The sequence below is a fragment of the Dipodomys merriami genome, unplaced genomic scaffold, assembly GCF_024711535.1.
Source record: "Dipodomys merriami isolate MVZ:Mamm:240054 unplaced genomic scaffold, mDipMer1.0.p SCAF_3, whole genome shotgun sequence".
Classification (NCBI taxonomy): domain Eukaryota; kingdom Metazoa; phylum Chordata; class Mammalia; order Rodentia; family Heteromyidae; genus Dipodomys; species Dipodomys merriami.
In genome coordinates this window covers 66,544,735-66,569,387 of record NW_027204492.1, presented here as the reverse complement: position 1 = coordinate 66,569,387, position 24,653 = coordinate 66,544,735, and the positions used below count along the sequence as shown (strand labels likewise).

Below are 24,653 nucleotides of genomic sequence, written 5' to 3'. Positions count from 1 at the left end.
ACTAATCATCTTTTAGATTTATTTTATGATTTCCCTGTGGTGTGATATGATTTGCTGTGTTGCAATGACACATAGAAGTCCCTAAAACCCCTATAAAAACCCTGCTAGAGGAAGCATCGGGGCTCTCAACTCTGACTTGCTGCCTAGGTGATGGTTGTGAGTCCAGGCTCAAGCTTGTAATAAAGGATTCTCATGTGCTTTATCGGAATTGGCTCCTTGGTGGTCTTTGGGGATCCTTATGTGGGTATAAGAATATGAGATTGCAAACCATTGTTTTCCATATTAATGTAATTGTAGAGCTAGTTCTGTCATTGTTACCTGGGTCAATTTAAGTCCAGGTGATATGAAATGATGTCCTCCAAGTCATACAGCAGGTTTCCTGAGAGAAGTACAGGTTTTTCAACTCTCCGATTGTTCTTTTTCCCCTCAAACATCTGATTCAGAGTACAGCCCTGCAGGCGTACACTTAATCTGCATCTCATGTGCGAGCTTGTCCTGTAGATTTATGGTCCTCTGTCTACGTGCAATATAACAGTTATAGGCTATACAGTAAATTAGCTCTAAACTAGGTAGCTGGCAGTAATAGATGGAAAGGAGAGTATGCACTCCCGTATTAAAAAACAACAACAACAACAACAACAAAAAACAAACCTTCAGTGAGTTCAAAGGTCTCAGTGAAAAAACTAGAAATCCAGCAGGCAGCTCAAGTCGACCTGTGTTCTCTAGGTAATATTACAATAGTGGAGTGATATCGGAACTTAGATCCCTTAAAGCATGAAGTCTGGACGTGGCTAAATCTGAAACGAAATCTGAACTGAAATCAGTTCCGGAAGAGAGTATTTGCCAGAAAGAAAAATGGCGGAAATGGCTACGGGAGAAATATCGCGATAAGAGCATAGAAGCGGATTCGAAAACGAGAGTTGGAGTGGGCGGAGGCGGGGGGGGGGCGGCGCGGGAGGGGGGACGGGATGGGGGGGGGGGGGGGATAAAAGTCGTTGAGCTCAGTGACCGTTGGAGCGGCTGCACGGCTGCAGCCAGAGAGTGCCCGAGGGTCTGGCTGGTGGGAACTGCGGCCATGGACTATATCACTAGACCTAAGGTAAAGAAAAAGTTAGAAAAAGGTCGGGAGCTGTGGGCTCTTTCTTGGTGTTTAGCTGGGAGTTCAGGTACACTCCGGCGCTTCCTCGGGCTGCTCTTTGACGCCCTCTTTCCGTGTTGGGATTCGTGGCATTTTCTCAGTCCACACCCCCTTTCAGCCAAACTGCGCTGTCCATCTCAGGACCTGCCGCGGAGCGGTCGCGGAGCGGAGAGAGGCGGTCTGTGTCGCTGTCCCACACACACTACCGCTCCAGCTCGCGTCTATCGTGCTCCTCCGACCCCATGGGGCTCCATTGCTTACCTCAGCCGGTACCTTCAAACCCACCTTTACTTCAGCTTTCCCCAATACCCCTACATAGTTGATTCTTTTTTTCTTCCTCGTTTTTCAGTTACTTCCAGATGGCCCCTTTAATATGCCTCGCCGGCCCCCTAACGCGCGTTGTTGTTGTTGTTGTTGTTGTTGTTGTTGTTGTTGTTGTTTTTGGCGGGAGGGGGGTAGGGGGCCGACCGCTACGGGAACAGAAGTGGGGAGGGGGCTGTGAAGAGCTAAGATGGGAGGAGAAACCCAAGACGTGTAGCAATACCTGGTCAGTTGGCGCCTGTTTATAGTCTGCAGTTAGAGCCCCTTCGGCTTTTTTTTCCCCACTCATTTTTTTCAGACCCTCCTGTCTTACTATCTTCCTCTGAGACCAACGCCAACCCCTGTATATTCCAATTCCATCCTCCTACTGACGTTTTCTTATCCTGACTAGGATGGAGAAACAGTGAAGACTTGACAACCAGTATGTGGTTAATGTTTTTCCATTGCTTGTAACAGATATGGCTTAGGCTAACAAGTCCACATAAAAATCTAGCATGTTTAAAGGGGAAGACCAGGGATTTTGAAGTCACTAGTATTTAATTAAGGTGTTTGATCTCACCAAACATGAACTGATGTCTTCAGGCAAACTGTTCAACCACTCTGAGGCTTGGCTTTTCTCATCTACCCAATGAGAATATAAAACTGTCTCTGCTCACTGCACACAGGTGGTTCTGAGGATTAAATAAAAAGTATGCATGAAAGGAGTTTTTCAGTATATGTATGTATGTGCTGGTACGTGGTCATGAACTCAAAGATTTTGTGCTCTAATTTGGCTTTTTTTTGCTCATGACTAGATCTCTGCCAATTGAGCTACAGCCCAACTCTCAACTTTTTACTGGTTAATGGGAGATGAATGTCTAGGATTTCTCTGCCTGGACTAGTATTGAACTACTATCTTCAAATCTCAGTCTCCAGAGTAGCTACGTTTTATAGGCATGAGCCACCAGTGCTCAGCTGAAAGTTTTGGTGGTGTTTTTAGCCGTTACTAGAGCTTGAACTCAGGGCCTGGGCACACTCCTTTGGTTGGTTCACTCAAGGCCATCACTCTCCCTCTTGAGCCACAACTCTACTTCTGGCTGTGGGTGATTAATTGGACATCAGATTCTCATAGACTTTTCTGCCCCAGCTGGCTTCAAAAGCTGATCTTCAGATCTCAGCCTCCTAAATAGCTAAGATTAAAAGCATGAGCCATAGCACCTAGCTCCTGATTTGAAAGTTTGAGGTTTTTTGTAACAAAAATCTAAGTGTTCTCTGCCTACTTGTTGGCTATAGACTTTGACACCTGATGGGAAAAGCAAGCTATCCAGCCTTCAAACATTTTCCTTACTCACCAGCCTCTCCTCATGCCCCTATCTGTAGAAGATTAACCACATCCCTTGTAGCATGCACCCTTGACTGTATCTGAATCCCTTCATTTCCAGGTCATGTCATTTATACCAGGTTCCTTGTGTGGTATGACATGGTAGCCCCACTAAAAAGGCAAAGGCCTTCTTCTATATGAACTTGCTTTTCTAGCAACCCACCTAAGAACAACCCATTTTACTTGCCCAGTTAAGAATAAGTTTACCTGAATAATCTTTTTGTTCTTTTGACTGGGAAAGAGAAAAAAGAGGAATTGCCTTTGCCCTTGAGGATTAAAATACTAAGATATTTAAATCCACCTGTAGGAAGGTAGAATTAAAGCTATGAACTAAACTGACCATGTGTAATGGAAGGGAGAAGAAACCATTAACTGGCTAGCAGAGAAATAATGATTGTGGGGCTGGGAAGGTGGCTCAGTGGTAGAGCGCTTGCCTTGCATGTATGAGGCCCTGGGCTTGATTCCCCAACACCACATAAGCAAAAAGAAAAAAAAAGCCGGAAGTGGTGCTGTGGCTCAAGTGGTAGAGTGCTAGCCTTGAGCTGAAGAGCTGAGGGACAGCGCCAAGGCCCAGAGTTCAGGCCCCACGACCAGAACCCCCCCCCAAAAAAAGAAATAATGATAGTGGATAAGACATACTGAATGTTTATATTATAGGCACTGTGCTAATTGTTTTGTATGAAGTAGCTCTTCAATCATTGGAAAAATATATTGAGAGAGATGTTACTGTTATTCCCATATTAAGATGAGGAAACTGAGGCCTATAGAGATACAATCACTAGTGGTTCACACTTGTAATCCTAGTTACTTAAGCTGAGATGTAAGGTTTGCAATTCTAAGCCAGCCCAGGCAGAAAAAGTCCATGAGACTCTTATCTCCAATTAACTACCAAAAAGCTGGAAGGGAGCTGTGGGTCAAGTCGTAGAGTACTAACCTTAAGTGGAAAAAAAAAACTAAGATAATGCCCAGACCCTGAGTTCCAGCCCCAGTACCGGCACAAAATAAGATCAAATTGCTCAGTTTCAGATTGGTGTGAAGGTGGGATTCAGGCTCAAGAAAATTTTAGCTAACATGTAACCAGACTGTCATGTATTATGTGGGTGATGTAAGTTTAAAATATGAATAAAAATTCCAAATGAAGATTTCTCTGGTGCCTGGCAGGACTATGACTGCCCACAGGGTGTGTATTGCTATCGTTTTTTTTTTTTTTTTTTTCTAAATTTCTGGAAAGATTAAGGTTTCACTAATGGCTAGATTAATCACAACTTAATCAGTGACCTCCTCGTTAACTCATTATCCTACTCATTACCACAAAGGAAAAAATGTCTATTTTGTCTATCTCAGGACAAACCGAGTTTGTCAGTCTTTCTTATGTCAAGTGTGAGAAATGGCTTTTACTTTTGGATTTTGATTCTTTTTTGGGCAGATGTTAAAAATTGTATTGAAGTACAATATACACGAGATAGACCACACACAATTCATAGATTATAAGTTTATAGTTCAATGGAAGATTGGCAAATGGATATACCCAGATAGCTAGCACCAAGATCAAGAAAAACATGCTCCTTTTCAGTCACTACCTCACCTAAGGGTTAACTACCATCCTGAATTCTAAAGGGATATACTGGGTTTCTCTTTTGTTGTGCTTAATTTAAATGATTTTATACAGTAAATAATCTTTGTGTCTAATTTTGGCTCAATATTGATTCATCCATATTATTCCATATATAAATAATCCTCATTATTAATATGCCACATAAGATTTATCCATTTGTCAGTTGATAGGGAATTTTCAGATCTTGTATTACACATAGAACATTCTTTTTTTTCTTTTTTCCGCATATATATTTTTATTGTAAAAATACTGTACAGAGGGGTTACAGTTATAAGTAGGATAATGAGTACATTTCCTATCGAGCATTGTTACCTCCTCCTTTGTTTTTCTCCTACTATCCCTTTCCCCCCTACCTCCTCAACTCCTCCCCCCAACAAGTTGTAAAGTTCGTTTTCAACATAGTTAGAACATTCTTTTGATGTATATAAACATGCATTTTTGTTGGAATAAAAATATGAGTGGAATTTCTGGGTCATAGAATATGCCTATCTTTTGATAGACACTAATACTACTAATCTGCACTCCTGTCACCTATGTATGAGAAACAAAGTTATAACTTAGGGTTCAGTGGTCATTATTGAATTACTTCAGCCCTACCCCAAAGTTCATTGACTCTCCTGTCAGAATGAGAGTTGTTCCTTATGCTTTTCCCTGCCCTTATAACTTCTATGTGACTTAGTACCTAGAGATCTTAATTACCTTTCCTTCCTGGAATGGTACCTTATTAATTAGGATTTATTCAGCTAACATTTATTAAGCTTCAAAGAAAATTTACTGTGGTTAAGTCTGCATACCTTGGAGTCAGACTGTCTGAATTCAGATCTCCTTTCTGTTACTCAACTAGCTTTGTAATCTTGGCAATTATGCAACCTCTCTGTGCCTCTGTGTTTTTTCTTTCTGTAAATTGCTGGTGATAATAGTAACTTTCTTACAGGGTTGTTATAAGGATTAAATAAGTTAATATTTGCAGAAGTGTTTAGAATAGTGTCTAGTACGTGGTAGATGATTAATTTAGCTACCAACTACTATCATTATCATTAGTAGTTATTATTATTTAGGGAAACCACATTGGGAATTATTGAGGGAAGAAAGCTGGTTTAGCTATAGCATCTGCTCCCTCTCAAATTTCTTTTCTTTTTTTTTTTTTAAAAGAGGTAGCCGAATAAGAACAGCACCACGCACATGGTATTCGGGTAAGGGGTAGGTTTATTCATCGCTCCGGGTGGCACCAGGCCATCTTGGTCCTCCACGCGGTAGAGAAAGGCCTGGGAAAGAGAGCTGGGAAAGAGAGAGAGCTGGGAAAGAGGGAGAAAAGAGCTAGAAAAGAGAGAAAAGAGCTAGAAAAGAGAGCATCTGGGAAAGGTGGGAAAGAGAGCTAGGAAAGAGAAGGGAGCTGGGAAAGAGAAGAGAAGGAAAGAGCTGAGAAAGAGCTAGAAAAGAGCAGAGAGCCTCTCAATTTTCTTAATCAATGGAGGTGGTAAAATGCCAAGTATAAGATCCAGGAATGAAAGTGAAAGCTTTCATGAAAGAAATAAATGAAATGCTATTGAAATTTAAAAGCAAATAAGATTGTGTTGTAGATGAATGGGAAGAATATGAAATAAAGCTTTCTGGAGAAGATAACATTGAAACAATCTAAATAATATTTATGGCTTAACTGTTCAAAAATTGGTGAAGGAAGGAAGACTTCCTGCCAAGAAAATTTCAAGAGCATAAACTCACAGGCAATAGTATTAAGACAAGGGGGTAAGAGGTAGTTTGAAAGAAATTGAATTGGAAAGGTAGGTTTTATAGGTTGTAAAGGAATTTGAATTTGTTTCTGTGAGTAATAAAGAACTATAAAGATGTTAGTCTAACCTCAGTTCAGATCCTATACTGCCAAAAAAAAGTCTAGAAATGTACAAGTTAAAAAGGACATTTTTTTGGTGCCATTACTAGAGCTTGAACTCAGGACCTGGGCACTGACCCTTAGCTTTCCTGCTCAAAGCCTGTGCTCTATCACTTGAGGCACACCTCAACTTCTGGCTTTTGCTGGTTAAACTAAGATTAGAGTCTCATGGACTTTCCTGCCTGATCTGGCTTTCAATCCTGATCCTCAGATCTCATCATCCTAAGTAGCTAGGATTACAAGAGAGAGCCACCATCATCTGGCTAGAAAGGATATTTTATCAATATTTTAGTTTTTTATTTAAATTAATTTAGTAGATATCAGTGATTGTGACTGAGAGGAGTGCGCGCGTGTGTGTGTGTGCGCGCATGTGTGTGTGAGTGCACGCGCGCACGCTTACACTTAATTGGAGTGTGCTGCACTTACACTTAATTGGAGATAAGAGTCCTTTTCCTTCCTGGGCTGCCTTCAAACCAGGGTCCTCAGATTTAAGCCTCCTGAGTAGCTAGGCTTACCGATGTGAGCCACTGGTGCCAGACCAGAAAAGATGTTTTAAAAGATTATTTAAAAGAAGAATGAAAATGTGGTGTCTGGTATGATAGGAAATACTCTAAGATCATATTGTGGTGATACTTGTGCAACTGTAAACTGAAAGTAATTATACACTAAAAATGAGTGCAATTTATCTGTAAGCTAGACTTCAATTAAAGTGAAAATATATAAATATGTAAAGATCATCTACCAGTAGTTCAAGCCTTTCATTTCACAGTATGAAATCTGAGGACAAGAGAATTAAGAGTTTCTTGTTCAAGGACAAACATTTGGCAATTAGCAGAGGCAGTATTATCTTTAGTTATTTAGTATGAATGACTGGTTCAGACAATGATAAAGTATGTGTTGTTATAATGGAAACAGTATCTAAAATAATCAGAGTGTCACATGAGTATAGAATGCTATTCTAATAATTTTAAAAAATAGTAACAATTTGTGTTATTACAAAGTGCTTTTCAATCAACCCTTCCTGCTCTCAAGGAGATTACAATTTGTCTGAAGCTTTCCTAAAAGCAAATAATTTTTGACCACTTCTAGGAAGCTAAGAACAGATTTAAGGTTCTATCATATTAACTGCATTAGCCCTTGACCTTGTTTTCCCTTCCTTTTCATGGCTTTGATTTTCTATTCTAATAACCTAATAGTAGATCTGTCTTTTGTTATAGTCCACCTCAAACTCATTTAGGAAAGAAGCAGGGTCAAAATAGAGATAAAACTGGACTGAAAAAATGGCTTTTTTATTATCAAGGAAACTGTGTTTCTAAGGTTGAGAATTGTGCTGACCTTCCTGTTCTGAAAAGTCTAAATCTATTTGACTTCACTTTGATCTTTTCATTCTAGGAAGTGGTATAGTATAGAGAAATTTTCCCCTACATGTGCTAAACACACAGCTGGATCTGAATTCAAGATATGTTACTCAATTAGCTCTGGGTTCTTGAGCAAATCATTTCAGCACTCTGTGCTGTTTATAAAATTGGCATATTATCTGCTTCTTGAGACTATGAAGAAGATTAAAACAAGGTATGTTGAGGACCTGACACATATTAAGTGCTCAATAGCTAAATAGTCCCATTTCTTTCTACTAGGGCACAAAAATGGTAGAGTCTTTAGAATATAAGAATTTTAGGGGGCTGGGAATGTAGCTTAGTGGTAGAGTGCTTGCATAGCCTGCATGAGGCCTTGGGTTCAATTCCTCAGTACCACATAAATAAATTTAAAAAAAATAATAAAAAGAATCCTAGGAGAGCCTAGTGCCAGTGGCTCATACCTATAATCCTAGCTACTTAGGAAGTTGAGATCTGAGGATCAAGGTTCAAAGCCAGTCCAGGCAGAAAAGTCTGTGAACCTCTTTATTTATTTATTTGTTTGTTTGTTTATTTGTCGGTTGTGGAGCTTGAACTCTGGGCTTGGGCACTGTCCTTGCTCTCTTGAGCTCAAGGCGAGTTCTCTACCCCTTGAGCCACAGCACCACTTCCAGTTTTCTAGTGGTTTATTGGAGATAAGAGTCTCATGGACTTTCCTGCCGGGGTTGGCTTTGAGCCTCCATCCTCAGATCTCAGCCTCCTGAGTAACTAGGATTACAGGCATGAGCAACGGGCACCCAGCTATCTGTAAAACTCTTATTTCCAGTTGATCACCAAAAAGCCAGAAGTGGCTCAAATGGTAGAGCACTAAACTTGAACAGAAACAGCTAATAAAGAGTACACAGGCCCTGAGTTCAAGCCCTAGTACTGCCACATGTGCCTGCATGTGCATGTATGAGTGTGCATGAGCACACAAGGAAAAAGAGAGAGAGAAAGAAAGAGAGAGAGAAGGGAGAGAGGGAGGGAGGAAGGAGAGAAAGAAAAAGGAAGAAGAGAAAAGAAAGGAAGAATGAATCATGTGAGATCTCAAAGTATATGTAGCTTGTCTCAGAGGTCTATTTGCTTCTGCAGGAATTCAGCAAAGCTTTTGGGTGGTACATTACAAGAGGGTAAGCTATCTACAAAGCCCTGGTGGCAGTGGTCTGGCATTTTGGTAACTTTTATAGACAGTGGAGTGGTATTCTATACCACCAAGCCTCCTTTGTACTTTGGAAAACACAACTAAGTGGTTACTCCTGGAATCTACTTCCTTTAGAGGTGCACGCATGTGTGCGTGCATGTGTGTGTGTGTGTGTGTGTGTGTGTGAATGAACGTGATTGTGTTTATGTGTATATGCATATATATGTGCTTTGTGGTATATTATAGAAATGTTTTAGAAAGATTTTTTGAGAAATTCTAATTTTCGTTATTTGAAACTAATATTGGACAGGGAGTTGGGAGACCTGGATTCTGACCTCAGATTTAATATTGATATGTCACTTTAAACTGTTTTCTTTTAACCTCTCTGTAATTCACTTGACCTGTAGTTAAAATATCCAAATCCTTAAATATCACATACTTACATTTTCACTCACAGCAATATTGCTATGCTCCTTTTAAAGATTAAAGAAATCATCCAGAAAAGCTTAAGCAATATGAAGCTAGACAGTCTGTGACTCAAAAATATGTACTCTTAACCCCTTTCATTACACTGCTTCAATAAAAATGAACAGATTGGGTTATACAAGCATATCCTAAACTATGTTCCTTATGAACTAGTCTCACAAGATAATTTGTTTGAAAACACAAAGGATTAAGGACACATACTTTGGTGTGGAAGTTAGATGTAATTTATAAATATACATGTAAACATACTGAGTCATATTCACATGTACACAAAGATATTAAGTATAGTATATACAGGGGAGAAAAACAATGGTGTAATTCCTTTGAACTACGAACAGTTTAACAAAATGATTATCAGAATGCTGGACATGTTTTTTAGGGGTATTGGGGAGAAGGGGAGGAAGTGCAAGGTCAATGGGAGGAGGGTAAATAAATGGAGAAAGGCCGGTAGGTGCAGTCATAGTAATACATATATATATATATATATATATATATATACATATATATATATACACACACACACACATATATATATATGGGGTGTGTGCATGCGCGTGTGTGCGTGTATGCGTGCATGTGTGCATGTGTGTGTGTGTGTGTGTGTGTGTGTGTGTGTGTTTAAACGAAACCAAATTATTTAAAGGGATAGGTGGTGTTGAGAGGGATGGAGGAGAATGAAGAAAGGGGTGACATTGATCAAGAGACATTATTCTCATAAATAAGCACGGCAAATTGAAACCCCTTTGTACAACTACTTAAAAATAAAAAATAAGTGTTTTAAGTAAAATAAATTGACTTGACAAACCCCGTGGAGATTCATAATGAATGTTATCCTAATAAACTAAAAGCCCTGCAACAAAGAATCCTGTTTATATTTGTTTTACCCAGTCTTTTCTTACTCTCACTGTAAATCTTTCTGTGATGTATATATGCATGTTTGTATGAATACCCATTAACATCGTGTGGAACTAGGATTCATAGAACATACTTTGAGAAATGCTGTTTTTTTCTGGAAGGTTCATTCTAATTCCTAGCATTTTATAATGGTAGATGTAGAACCTGAGATGCACAGTTCCTTTCCAAGTCAAATATGCTTTCACTGCAGTAAGGCATATGTTCAAGGGTGTTGCATTGTATTTTATTAACATACTTTAATTGTACAGGGGGTGGATTTCATTGTGACATTTCCACTCATGTATTGCATTTTAATACCTGATTCAAATGACCTTGTACATATTGACACAGAAGACTTAGTTTGCTTCTACCTTTCCCTTTTTTTTCTCTTCTATTACATATAGTCTTATTTTTTTTTCCTTTGAAAAATAGACCTAGCTTAGAGATGCTTGCCTTGAAAGCAAGAGAGCAACTCGTTATTATATGTTTTTATGGCCAATGGTGTCTGCTTAGAAGTGATGCTACTGGAGCAAGACTTATTTAGCATCGTGCAGCTGATGGCAGCATTGGTAATGTGGAGCCAGATGTTTCATCTTTTGTTTATTTTATGGAATATCCAAGTTATTACAATTATAGTGACAAATAGGGACATCTAAAGTGCACTTGACTTCCTGTCTTCATCCCTTCCTGGAAAAGCAATGAAAAAAAAGTGTGGTTTATGGTGCATAGCTTTTTTCAACAGTAAAGCACTTGTAAATCTCACATCGCTCTAACTACAGCTAAGAAGTGTAAAACTAACAAAGAAATGTAGTAGCATGATGGGAATTGAAGTCTATAAAGTACATAGTGATGGGTAGCCTCTTTTCCTCTTTCCTTTTCTTTCTACCTCATCTCTCTGCCTTTTTTTTTTTTTTTTGTCAGTCATGAGCCTAAGGGCCTGGAGCTGTCTCTAAGTTTTTTTACTCAAAGCTAGTATTCTACCCCTTTGATCCACAGCACCACTTCCGGTTTTCTGCTGATTAATAGAAGATAAGAGTCTCACAAACTCTTCTACCCTGGCTGGCTTTGAACCAGAATCCTCAAGTCTAAGGCTTCTGAGTAGCTAGGATTACAGGCATGAGCCACCAGCTCCCAGCTCTCTCTCTCTCTTTTTTTTTTGTTGGTGGTGGGGCCTGAATTCTGGGCCTGGGCGCTGTCCCTTAGCTCTTCAGCTCAAGGATAGCGCTCTATCACTTGAGCTACAGCGCCACTTCTGGTTTTCTGGTGGTTTATTGGAGATAAGAGTATCTCAGACTTCCCTGCCTGGGCCGGCTTTGAACCTCAATCCTCAGATCTCAGCCTCCTGAGTAGCTAGGATTACAGGTGTGAGCCACCAGCACCTGTCCCCAACATCTCTTTGCTCTTTAGTATTCCCCTTCTCTTTTCTTACTTCTTACTCCTCTTTTCCTTTCCTCCCCTCTCTCCTTCCTTTCCTCTCTCCCCTTCTCCCTCTCTCCCCTCTCCTATTGTCTCTTCCTTCTTCCGAATTTTCCCCCCTTCTTTCTACATTTATGACAGAACTAGTTTCTATTGGCTAAATTAGCACACCAGGTGAAGGAATATTCTTACCATATTTTCTTAAGACCAAAATGGGCTCTGGTGCTCATGACTAGAAACAAGACAAGGTCTTCTAGAAGATTCTCCCTGATAAGGTTCCCTACTCGATGGAGGCCTATATGAAATCTAGGCTGGGTTTGGAGTTTCCTTCTTTGAAGCTTCCTGAGAAAGTACCCTCCAGGTGGTACACTCTATTCTTGAATTGTGTAACCTTTTTGGAATATCTTGCCCTGGGTCTTAACAAGAACTCTGCATGGCCAGTTTACCCCTTATTTATATCTCTTGCTATTCAGGGACACACAAGATTCTCTGGGTTAAGTAGGAGAGGGAACTAAAATTGCTTTACTGCTTCAAGTCTGGTTCCATGCCTCTTGTTTATTTCCCCCTTGAACTGTGACTTCTTGCCCTGAGTGTGAATGAGCCCTGTCCATTTAACTCTCATTTCTTGTATTAATCTTATTGCAATATATTTCCTCTGGTAAGGACAAACTTACATTTCCTTTTCTGTCTCTCTGCTTGTGTGTGTGTGTGTGTGTGTGTGTGTGTGTGTGTGTGTGTGTGAGATGCTTCACTTCCTCTGGTAAGGACAAGCTTACATTTCCTTTTCTGTTTCTATGCTTTGTGTGTGTGTGTGTGTGTGTGTGTGTGTGTGTGTGTGTGTGTGTGTGTGTGTGTGTGTGTGTGTGTGTGTGATGCTTCACTTTCTCTGGTAAGGACAAGCTTACATTTCCTTTTCTGTCTCTCTCTCTGCTTGTGTGTGTGTGTGTGTGTGTGTGTGTGTGTGTGTGATGCTTCACTTTCTCTGGTAAGGACAAGCTTACATTTCCTTTTCTGTCTCTCTCTGCTTGTGTGTGTGTGTGTGTGTGTGTGTGTGTGTGTGTGTGTGTGTGTTGTCATGCTTCACTTCCGGCTTTGTGGTAGCTAATTGAAAGCCTCACAGATTTTCCTGCCTGGGCTTTCAATCCTCAGATCTCAGCCTCTTGAGTAGCTAGGATTACCGGTTTGAGTAATTGAGTGGCTGGAAATTTCCTTTTAACTTTTCAGTTTGATGAAGTAACCACAAGCCTTTACCAAACCGCTCTCACCAAATTTATATATCCTGTATTCAAGTGAGCACCATGCCTCTTTAGAACATCTTTGTATCCCTGTTTCTCTTGCAGCAGTGATGCTTTGTATTGTTCGCTGTAAATATTTTCTTTTCTGCATATCTTCTGCCCTAAAGGATAGTGCGGATTCTTTTTTCTCCCTTTCTTCCCCATCTGAATTTTTAGGCCTAAAGTGCCTCTTGGGTTTAGAGAGTATTTTATCTTACAGTAGACTTTTGTGAATTTTGCTTAATAACTTCTTTCTCCATCTCTGGTCTGTTTCCCTTTCCCTTCCTTCCTACTTGGACACTTATTATCCAATTCTCCTCTCTCTTACTTCAGCCCCTCTTTAGCTGCCTTAGAATTGACCAAAGACAAAATTCTGCAGGTATATTTATCAGTCTAATTGGTTTCCATGAGTGCATGAATGGAGTTGCCTCCATTTCCACAAAATACAATGAAAGCTCCCACTATGTAACCACCAGAACAATGGATTTTGTATGGTGAGAAGAAGGAAAACAAAAGGAAAAAATATTGGTTAACATTATGTTAAAGTTACTTTCTTAGTAGGGTTGAGATAGAGGGGACTTCTTTTTTGAACTCTGGGCCTGGGCGCTGTCCCTGAGCTTTTGTGCTTAAAGCTTAGCATTTTACCACTTGCCACTTCCAGATTTTTCTGTGATTAATTTTTCTGTAATTAATTGCACCAATGAGATGTACAACATGTTATGTCGAAAATGAATGTTACAACTTTGGCGCAGGGGGAGGGGTTAAGTGGGGTGAGGGGGGGAGATGGGAAGGGATGGTAAGGGGAAACAAAGGAGGAGGCAATAATGCTTGATAAGAAATGCACTCATTACCTTGCCATGTATTTGTAACCCCTCTGTAAGGTATTTTCACAATTAAAAAAAAAGAATATTCATAAACTTTCCTGCCTTGGCTGGCTTCAAACCTCAAGCCTCAGATCTCAGCCTCCTGAGTAGGTAAGGATTGCAAGCATGAGGCACTTGCACCCAGCTGGAGGAGACATTACTGTGACTCAGACTGGAACATCCTATTTTCAGGAAAACCTAGTCTTATTTGGAAGTTCTTCCTCATGATTTCACTTTAAGTGGTATTTGGCATGTGGGACTCTATTTTGTTTTGGTCAAGTGTGTTGGAGCCTACTGCTAGGGCTCAGTCCAAATCAAGAGCCTCCTATTACTGGAATCTAAGGTTTGTCTTGTTCTTCGCTCTATAGAATATCATAGAGACAAACTGGTAGAAGGAAACAGGTTCAGTCAAAGCTGACTTTAAAAAAGACAGGAGTCTTTCTAAAAAGAGAGGAATCTGTCTCAAAAGAAAATATGAGAAGCTGGTCACTGGTGGTTCACTAGCTACTAAAGCTGAGATCTGGGGATCATGATTCAAAGCCAGCCTGGGCAAGAAAATTCATAAGATTCTTCTCCCCAATTAAACACCAAAAAGCTCAAAGTATTGCTGTGGCTCGAGTGGTAGAGCGCTAGCCTTGAACACAAAACTCTGGGACAGAGTCTTCCTCATCCAGAGGTATGTCTCCTTCTCCTTCTCCTTCTCCTTCTCCTTCTCCTTCTCCTTCTCCTTCTCCTTCTCCTTCTCCTTCTCCTTCTCCTTCTCCTTCTCCTTCTCTTTCTCCTTCTCCTTCTCCTTCTCCTTCTCCTTCTCCTTCTCCTTCTTCTTCTTCTTCCTTCTTCCTTCTTCCCCTTCCCCTTCCCCTTCCCCTTCCCCTTCCCCTTCCTCCTCTTCCTCCTCTTCCTCCTCCTCCTCCTCCTCCTCCTCCTCCTCCTCCTCCTCCTCCTCCTCCTCCTCCTCCTCCTCTTCTTTTTGCTAGGACATCACTTTTTTTTTTAATCTCATGAAACTAGATACTTAAACCTAAGGAAGGGCTTCTCTTCAGCAAAAAGGACTAGGGAGGGATGGAAAACAAAAATGAAATTTCTAATGAACCTCTGTTATATACCCACAGTTTTACTTAACAGTATATATTTCTGCAGCAGAGATAGCATTGTACTGAATTAATGTTTTCTTAGCTTGTACAAGAAAATAAGACTTGTATTTCTTGAGTCTGGCAAACAATTTTAAAATGACTTTGCAGGACAGATTTCTGTGGACCAGTGATCAAAAGATCTTGTTTTCTCTCAAGCAGAACTGCCTCTGGGCTATAGTAAGAATTAAAATGAGAAGTTCAATACTTGGTACATAGTAATGTCTTAATTTTGTTATTATAGTGGTTATTTTTGTATTTAGGAGTGAACCTTAGAGCCTAGCCCTGAAAAATAATAAGATGAATGTGGTTTAGTGGTAGAGTGCTTGCCTAGCATGCATGAGGCCCTGCGTTTGATTCCTCAGTACCACATAAACAGAAAAAGCCAGAAGTGGTGGTGTGGCTCAAATGGGAGAGTGCTAGCCTTGAGCAGAGAGGCTCAGGGATAGAGTCTAGGCCCTTCCTGAGTTCAAGCCCCAGAACTGTCAAGAAAGGGAGAGAGAGAGAGGAGAGAGACAGAGAGGGAGAGACAGAGAGGGAGAGACAGGGAGAGACAGAAAGGGAGGGACAGAGAGAACAACTTTTTTTTTTCAATTTATTTTTTATTTTATGGAACTTTATTTTTAATATACATTTCTTTAAAGATGTATTTTTCAATGCTTTTCCAATGCCATCTTGGTTGATTATGGAAGGTTTCTACCTTTTTCTTTTGTTAAACTATTTTATTGTTATTATGAAGGTGATGCATGAAGAGTTACAGAAGTCAGGTAATAGGTCCAATGTTTTGTACCTATTACTAACTCTCTCTTAGTTTTTCCATCTTGTCCCCACCTACAAGTTGTATAGTTTATTTTTCAACATAGTAACTACTGAGCTGAGGAACTTTTTCAAACTCTCATGATTGAGATAATTTACATCAGAATCTCTAGGGGTTGACTCAGGCATCAGTATCTTTATTTATATTTTTAATTGACACATGATAATTGTACACATTTATGAGGGTACAGTGTGGTCCACAATGCATAATGTTCAAATCATGGTAATGAGCATTTTGTTAGTAAATTCCTCAGTTGATTTCAATCTTCAGCTAAACACGTCAGGATTAATTTAATGGATATCAGTGATGGTTACACATTAGAATCACCTTAAATAATCCCAGGGCTCCACTCCAGACAAATAGATCATTAGGTGGGCTTCCAAGTATCCATTATGTTACATTGTCCTTAAAGTTTCCCTCATATAGAACATGTTCTCTGTGTGTGTGTGTGTTTGTGTTTGTGTGTGTGTGTGTGTGTGTGTGTGTGTGTGTGTGTGTGTCAGTGTGTCAGTATGGGGCTGGAACCTAGGGCCTGGGCACTGTTCCAGAGCTTTTTTGCTCAAGGTTGTCACTCTACCACTTGAACCACTTCCAGATTTTTGCTGGTTAATTGGAGATAAGATTCTCATAGTCTTTCCTACCTATTAGCACCCAAATCTATTATTTTCTCTTTTTTGGAGCAATATTTATTTTCTCATAGTTCTGGAGTTACCCCCAAATTCCAAAAGAATCTGAGACAAGATGAATTAGCTGATACAAAAGGAAGCTAAAAGGGGGTGAGGGCATAGTTCAAGTGGTAGAACACTTCCATAGCAAATACACAGCCCTGAGCTCAAACTCAAGTGTTGCCAAAAAATAAAGCAAGCTTAAAGGTTGGCTGAAATATTAATAACATAGATAGAAGTATATTTACAAATTCAGGAGAGGGAAAGTGGGGCAGAGTAAAAGTCTAGTGAGGAATTTGAAGATTCCAGGCATCAAGCCTTGGAATAGACATAGAACAATGTTTGCCTCCTCGGGCCTGATCTGAGAATTCTGTTGACACAGACTTGGTTGTTAGCAGTCTTTCATTTCGTCTGTCAAATGAATCACCTAGACAGTTGCTATCTACAATTTGACTGGAGCATTCATCTCTTTCTGGCTGAGAATACCAAACCAGAGATTTTTTTTTAAAGAAAGAAATGGTTGCCCTTTCTAGAAGAATTTTTAAAACCATTGCTTGAATTCAGGACTTTGTGCTCACTCAGCTTGCTTGCTCAGGGCTGGTGTCCTACCTGAGCCATGCCTCCAGTGTAGCATTTTGCTGGTTAATTGGAGGTGGAATAGCATAGACTTCCTATCAGCACTAGCCTTGAATGATAAGTTTCAGCCTTCTGACTACCTAGGATTACATTTGTGAGTTACTAGTGCCCAGCTTTCCAGCAGCTCTTGTAAAAAGCTAAGTAATACTAATTTTTAAAAACTTAAGCTTGGATCTACAAATTGGCTTTTACTTCGATGGCATAAAGTCTAGGTTCTGGGGAAAGAGGATGTTTAAAGGAAAAGTCTCCCATGTTCTCTTTCTTTGTCCTTCAACCTAGTGAAACTTGTTTCTCCTCTTAGCATCTATAGCCAGAAGAGAAATATAGTTCCCCTGAGAATGCTGCTTGAAGGATTTCACAACTTCAATATTAGTTTTAAAAAATTTGCTAACAACCTTCACAGCACCAACTTTTGTTTGTTTTTGTTTTTTGGGTCTGGTCATGGGGCCTGAACTCTGGGTCTGGGCACTGTCCCTCAGCTCTTCAGCTCAAGGCTAGTGCTTTACCACTTGAGCCACAGCACCACTTCTGGCTTTTTTTTGCTTATGTGGTGCTGAGGAATCGAACCCAGGGCCTCAGACATGCAAGGCAAGCGCTCTACCACTGAGCCACCTTCCCAGCCAGCACAAACTTTTGAAGAGGCCGAGGCTTCTCAGAAAATAGAGTCTATTCTTTCTTATAATCATGATCAAATATTATTCTGTGTTTCCTTATGTGTAAGCCCTAAAGGTCAGTGGGTGTCAGCTGTTCAACTTTCGTTCCTCCCCAAAGGCTACCTTTTTTTTTTTTGGTCGGTCATGGGGCTTGAACTCTGTCCCTCAGCTCTTCAGCTCAAGACTAGTGCTCTATCACTTGAGCCACAGCACCACTTCTGGTTTTCTGATGTTTAATTGGGGATAAGAGTCTCACAGACTTTCCTGCTTGGGCTGGCTTTGAACTGTGATCCTCAGATCTCAGCCTCCTGAGTAGCTAGGATTACAGGCGTAAGCCATGGGTACCTAGCAAGGCTACATTTTTTGATGCTGGTTCTTGGGCTTGAACTCAGGACCTGAGTGCTGAGAGCTTTTTCACTCAAGACTGGTACTCTACAACTTGAGTGACAGCTCTACTTTTTCTGGTTTTTGGAGATAAGAATCTGACAGACTTTCCTGTCCAGGCTGTCTTCAAACCATGATCCTCAGATCTCAGACTCCTGGATAGCTAGGATTTCAGGCCTGAGCCACCAGCACTTGGCCTCTGTTTAATGGTATTAATCTCTTTGACAACTGCATTCTCCTTGGTATCACCTTTGAATGTGCCTCTTTTTCGTCCAAACTGCAAGTTTTATGATGTTTCTCATTCTACTCTTTTTTTTTTACATCTGTTTCTCACCATTTCGCCTAAACCAGGAAGTAATACCTATGCCACTGCCATAATACTTGGCTGCCTTGAAATTTCCTTTGCCAGATAAACCAGCCTGACACCTTTAAACACAACTTTACACAGTCTTAGGCTATGAAGCAAACATAGTCAAATTTTGCAGTGTAACACAGGTGATCTTTAGTTCCAACTAGCAGCCTTATTTTCATCTGAAACCTCACAGCATATCCTTTACTGTCTACATTATTCTCAGCATCCTGGTCTGAGTTGCCACGAGGCCTGTCCATTAAACTTCATGTATGGAATTTTAGATTCTTTAGCCTACTTCTTCAGTCATCCTTAAAACCATTCCCCAAAGCTTATGAACTCTACGTTGTCAAGTATAGCTACAGCTATGACCATTGTTTGGTACTAGTTTTCTGAGTTAGTCAGCTTTCCATTACTGTGAAAAAAACAGATAATCAACTTATCTGCCCAAATTTTCAGTCCCTAAGAGTGTTAAAATAGACAACTGTACTCATTCTTTTCCTCTCTGCAATTCGCTAATTGCTAGATAAATTTTGGAAATATACTGCATGATACATACATGTTTATGATAGGTATCTCTTCTGCTGTTCTTTGTCACATAAATTCTGTTTCATTAAATGTTGTGATTTCTACCCCAGCTCTGTTTCCTCATATTTGCCTGGCATATCATTTTTCCATTCTATTATTTTAACTTCTTTGTGTTTTTATTTTTAAACATAACAATTCTAGCCCAAATACTGTCAACTATTTTGTTTTAATCCAGTATGCAGGCCTTTTAATTGGTAAGTTTAATTCATGTACATTCGTTAAATTACTACTTATTGGGACTTATTTCTGCTATCTCATTTTATATTCTCCATTTACAATACTTTTCCTTTCTTTTTTTTTCTTTCCTATTTTAATGTATTCTTGCCCAGCAACTTTTAAGATCTATCCTGTTATTTACACTTCTTGATTTTTTTATGCATTGAATAGTGATACCTTCTGTCTAGCAAGATTAAGTAACTATCAGTAGAGTCTTGGACTCTATTTTCTACCTACATCTATACCAGTAAACATTGTCTAGAATTTTGATTTTTTTCCTAGATTACATATGACCCGCTTTCATGGTTTTTCCAGTGCTCATTTAGGTCAAGAAAATGCAGCTTACCCGGGCGCTGGTGGCTCACGCCTGTAATCCTAGTGACTCAGGAGGCTGAGAGCTGAGGATCGTGGTTCAAAGCCAGCCTGGGCAGGAAGGTCTGTGAGCTTCTCTTCAATAAACCACCAGAAAACTGGGAGTGGTGCTGTGGCTCAAGCAGTAGAGCACTAGCCTCAAGCTGAAGAGCTGAGGGACAGTGCCCAAGCCCAGAGTTCAAGCCCCACTACCGACAAAAAACAAAAAAGAAAAGAAAATACAGGTTATACTAGTTTGCCTATTTGGAAGGAAGTAGCATATGTTCCAATTTAATCACAGATGGTAAGCCTATAATGATATTTTTTGTTCTCAACAGGTAGAGAACGTGAAATTACTGGATCGTTATGAGGGCAAGAAACCAATTAATGGAATTCTTTACCTTACTGCAACCCACCTGATCTATGTGGAAGAGGGTTCTTGTGCTGCATTCCGGAAAGAAACCTGGGTATGTTTGTGAGAAGAAATATCAAAGAGCTGTGTATATATGCCTTCTATATGGCAGTTTCTTAAAATTTAAGTAGCATTACTAAATTGCTATAAAACCAGCCGGGCGCTGGTGGCTCACGCCTGTAATCCTAGCTACTCAGGAGGCTGAGATCTGAGGATCACGGTTCAAAGCCAGCCCGGGCAGGAGAGACCGTGAGACTCCTATCTCCAATAAACCACTAGAAAACCGGAAGTGGTGCTGTAGCTCAAGTGGTAGAGCGCTCGCCTTGAACTGAAGAGCTGAGGGACAGCGCCCAGGCCCAGAGTTCAAGCCCCACGGCCGACCAAAAAAAAAAACAACAACAACAAAAACTAAATTGCTATAAAACCTTTTCTTCAAATTGCTTATTCAAAGAGTCCTTTGGTGGTCTGAATCTTAGGACTCCTCTTTCCTCAAGTAGTCATTCTAGACCAACATAGGGATAGTCCTAAGGTTTAACTCAAACATTTTTAGGTAGTCTTTTTTTTTAAAAAATTTGTTCAGTGCTGTGGAGCAGACCCAAAGTATTCAGTGTGCTAATCAAATGTTCTTTTACTGAGTTACTCTACAGCCCTTACTTTTTTTGAGACAGGATATTGCTATGTAGCTCAGCCTGGCCTAAAATTGATGTTCCTCCTATCACTACCTCCTTAGTGCTTAGATATCAAGCATGTTATATCACAGCTGGCTTATTTTCATTTTCTGAACCCAGCAAGTGGGTAAACATTCTGTGGCCCCAAAACCAGCAGCTTTAATAATACCTGGAACTTGTTAAAATACAAACTTTTAAGCCTAAGGTTTTGAATTGCCTTAAAATTATTTTGAAGTACTGAGATTGAATTTAGAGGTATACTCTCAGCTCCTTGTTTGTCTGGGATTTTTTGATAGGTATTCAATAACTTTGTTCTTGAACTCCTGATCTTCTCCTCTTTCAGCCTTCTGAAGTAGCTGGGATTACAGACATGCGCCACGAGACAAGACTAACTACAATTTTGATTTTTTTTTGCTATTTGTTTATATTTTCTTTAAGTACAAGGGAACTGACATTTTTAAAGATTGCCATTTAACAGTTTATGAATACAATTTTGAATTTCTAAAAACCACTTAATGATATTAATTCTTAGGCCACTGGAATATACCTTGGGCCACATTGATGTAAACTGTCTATACATGCAGGATCTTAACTGCATGCATGTGCCAATTTCTATTTTTAATGTTTTTTGAGTTAACATAAACTAACAGTATGAGGGGAGTTCACTGTGATAATTCCATACATGCAAACATGTTCTCCCCCTCCATTTTACTTCCTCTGCTCTCCTATTCCTCCCAACTTTTTCCAAACAGCTTTTGGTCGGTTTTATTATACTGTCTTCATATATATATGAAACCCACCAAAAACTGTTTGAAAAATACTATCATAGTGTGTGTGTGTGTATGTGTGTGTGTGTGTGTTTGTGTGTGTGTGTGTGTGTGTGTGTGTGTGTGTGTACATGTGTATGTGTACTTGGATACTTTACCTCCTCAGTATCCTTTTTTTTCTCTCTTAACTGGTCCCTCCTGAAAGTCCCCCTTTACATTAATTTACCATTATTATCACCACCATTGTAGATTTAAGCTCAACGAATGAGTGAAAACATGTTGCTTTTGACTTTTTGAGCTTGGCTTGTTTGGCTCATTCACTTTCCCAAAAGTGGCAAGAGTTTCATTTTTCTTCATGGCCCAGTAGTATTCCATGGTATATAGGTACCATATTTTCTTTATTCATCAGTTGTTGGGTACCACAGCTGATTCCACAGTTTTTCTATTGTGAACAGCACTGAAATAAATATGTGTACATAGATATTTGTGTATTGATTTTCACTTCTTTAGATATAGGCCCAAGAGTGGTATAATAGGATCATAAGGAAGGTATATTTATAGTTTTGTGGGGGAACTTCCATACTGATTTTCATTGTGGTTGTACTAGTTTACATTCCCACAAACAATGTATAAGAGTTATTTTTCCTTGCATTCTCTCCAGTATTCTATCTTCCTTACACTGAAGAAGTATTATAATTCAATCTTAATTATTAGATTTATATTTAGACCTTTTCATTTATAACAAGTGTCACATGCTCTATACACAGGACATAGTCTTAGTGATTAAAATCCCATACTTTAAAATGTACTCATTACCTGACTTTCATAACTGTAACCCCTCTGTATATCACCTTTACAATAAAATTTAAATTAAAAAAGATCCCAGACTTTAGAATCAGTAATGGTCAGGTTGAAATCCCAACTTTAACAGTATTACTTTTGTAACCTTGGGCAAGTTATTTAACTTCTCTGGATTTGTTCCCCTCACTTGTAAAGTAGTGATAATAATATGGAAAAATTATAATGTTAATGTTTGTAAGTGCTTAAAACAATGCTTGAACCAAGTCTGGTGGTGCATGTCTGTACTCTGGAGGCCGATTTTAAGTTTGAGGCTTCCCTGGGCTACATAGTGAGTAAGGCCAGCTTGGGGTACATGAAGAGTTAAAAAAAAAAAGAAAGCAACGGTAGCTGGTGTGGTGGTACATGCTTGTAATCCTAGCCCTCTGGAGTCTATGATATAGGAGGACTTTGAATTCTAAGATACCATATCCCAGAGTATAAACAAAAAAATGCCTGGGATATATTATATAAGCATAATTAATTGAACTTACATAGGCTAGAAATATCTTTTTTTGGGGGGTGGGGGTCCGGTCATGTGGCCTGAACTCTGGGCCTGGGCGCTGTCCCTCAGCTCTTCAGCTCAAGGCTAGCACTCTACCACTTGAGCCATAGTGCCACTTCCTGCTTTTTTCTTTTTGTTTATGTGTTGCTGAGGAATTGAACCCAGGGCCTCAGGCATGCAAGGCAAGCACTCTACCACTGAGCCGTCTTCCCAGCCCCACGAGAAATATCTTAGTACTTAAATTCAGTAGGCATTCTCTTTTTTTGGTCTTGTTTTGTTTTGTTTGGTCATGGGGCTTGAACTCAGCCTGGGTGCTGTCCCTCAGCTCTTCAGCTCAAGGTGAGTGCTCTACCGCTTGAGCCACAGCGCCACTTCTCAGTAGACATTCTCTATATGAGATTGTATCTTACTCTCTTTGCTGTCATGGGAAGAATGCTAGAAGAGGAATTTAGGGAGCCAGTACTAGCTTTGTCTTATGCTATCTAGGTGTATGGCCTTGCACAAGTGATTTTCCCCCTCTGAGCTTTTTTTCTGAATCTTTAGATGAGGTAGTTAGATTATATAATTAATAAGTACTCTTCCAATTCTAACAGTTTTAAGAAGCAGTTCTTTAGAAACATCTACATGTTCTCATGTTTGTTCCTATCAGGTATTTTTCAAACCCAGTAGACTGAATCTGGAAGGGAAAACAAATTACTTAGGCATGGCAAAGGATACTTATTTACCCAATTTATTATAATTAATAAAGTTTATTCCCCACTTTGAATGTCTTCCCTTTCCCTCTTCCCAATTTTACTGTTTGCCAGACTTCTGATCTTAATAGTATTTTACTAGCCCAACATACATCTCCCATATTGACTAGTAGGGCTTTGATTTTCCTAAGATTTTATTTATTAGTTTCTATTACCATTACCAAGAAGTTTTTTAAAATAGTATCTCCAAAACTGCCACAACAGAAAATTAAATTTGACAGAACGAAGATAGTAAAGTCCTTTATTGAAATATGTACATGATTTCTACATCTCCCCTATTCTTGTGGATATGATTGAAAGATTTCATGGAAGAGATGACTTTTCCAAATAAATTTGGGACTGAGACTTGATAGGATGAGGAGAAGAAAAGCAACGTTGATCAGAAGGTCATTTCAGGGAGTCCTGACAATAGAAAGAACATATTTGGGATGTAGTTGCAGGAAACATTAGAGACATGGATAGTAGGATAACTTGGAAAGCCAAAGCATGAAACCATGACTGTTTGGCTGTTTTATATTATTTTCATATTTTATATTATTATTTAGACACATTTTAACCTGTTTTCTTTGTGATCATTTCTTTCCCTCCTTCTCTCCTTCCCTTCCTCCTTTCCAAATTCCTTCCTTTCCTAGCATCAGTATAAGCAGGAATAATTATCCTATATTTTTTGTTTTGCTATCAGTAATCTTAATTCCAGCTCTAGAGATTTTAGAATTCTGACAGAAAGAACCCTGTACCTATTGTTACCCTGCATGGTTCAAATTCTATCCATGCTGCTGCTTGATTCTGTAAGGAATTCACTTTTCAGAGCTTTAAGCTAATAGTCATGGACACACTATTGATTATTAATCATTTTTATGCCAGTCCTGGGGCATGAACTTGGGGCCTGGGCACTGTCTCGAGCTTCTTTTGTTCAAGGCTAGCACTCTACCACTTGAGCCACAGCGCCACTTCAGGCTTTTTCTGCTTACGTGGTACTGAGGAAACAAGCCCACAGCTTCATGCATGTAGGCAAGTACTCTACAATTAAGCCACATTCCCAGCCCCTAATCATTAATTCATAATTTGGTAGAATGAAATAAACCTATATTTTCCATTGTGGCAATTATTCTGTGATTTCTAAATTTCATCAT

At 39.6% G+C, this 24,653-nt stretch overlaps 1 protein-coding gene across 1 annotated transcript in view; it reads left to right on the top strand.

Annotated features, from left to right (window-relative positions):
* The first annotated feature begins 997 nt into the window (after window positions 1-997).
* Mtmr8 (myotubularin related protein 8) overlaps window positions 998-24,653 on the top strand; it is an 84,129-nt gene continuing 60,473 nt past the window's right edge. Inside the window, exons 1-2 of the mRNA XM_070039091.1 lie at window positions 998-1,099; window positions 19,918-20,046. Of these exons, the coding sequence (XP_069895192.1) occupies window positions 1,076-1,099; window positions 19,918-20,046 (153 nt within the window). The 5' untranslated portion in view covers window positions 998-1,075. The remainder of the gene's footprint in view (window positions 1,100-19,917; window positions 20,047-24,653) is intronic.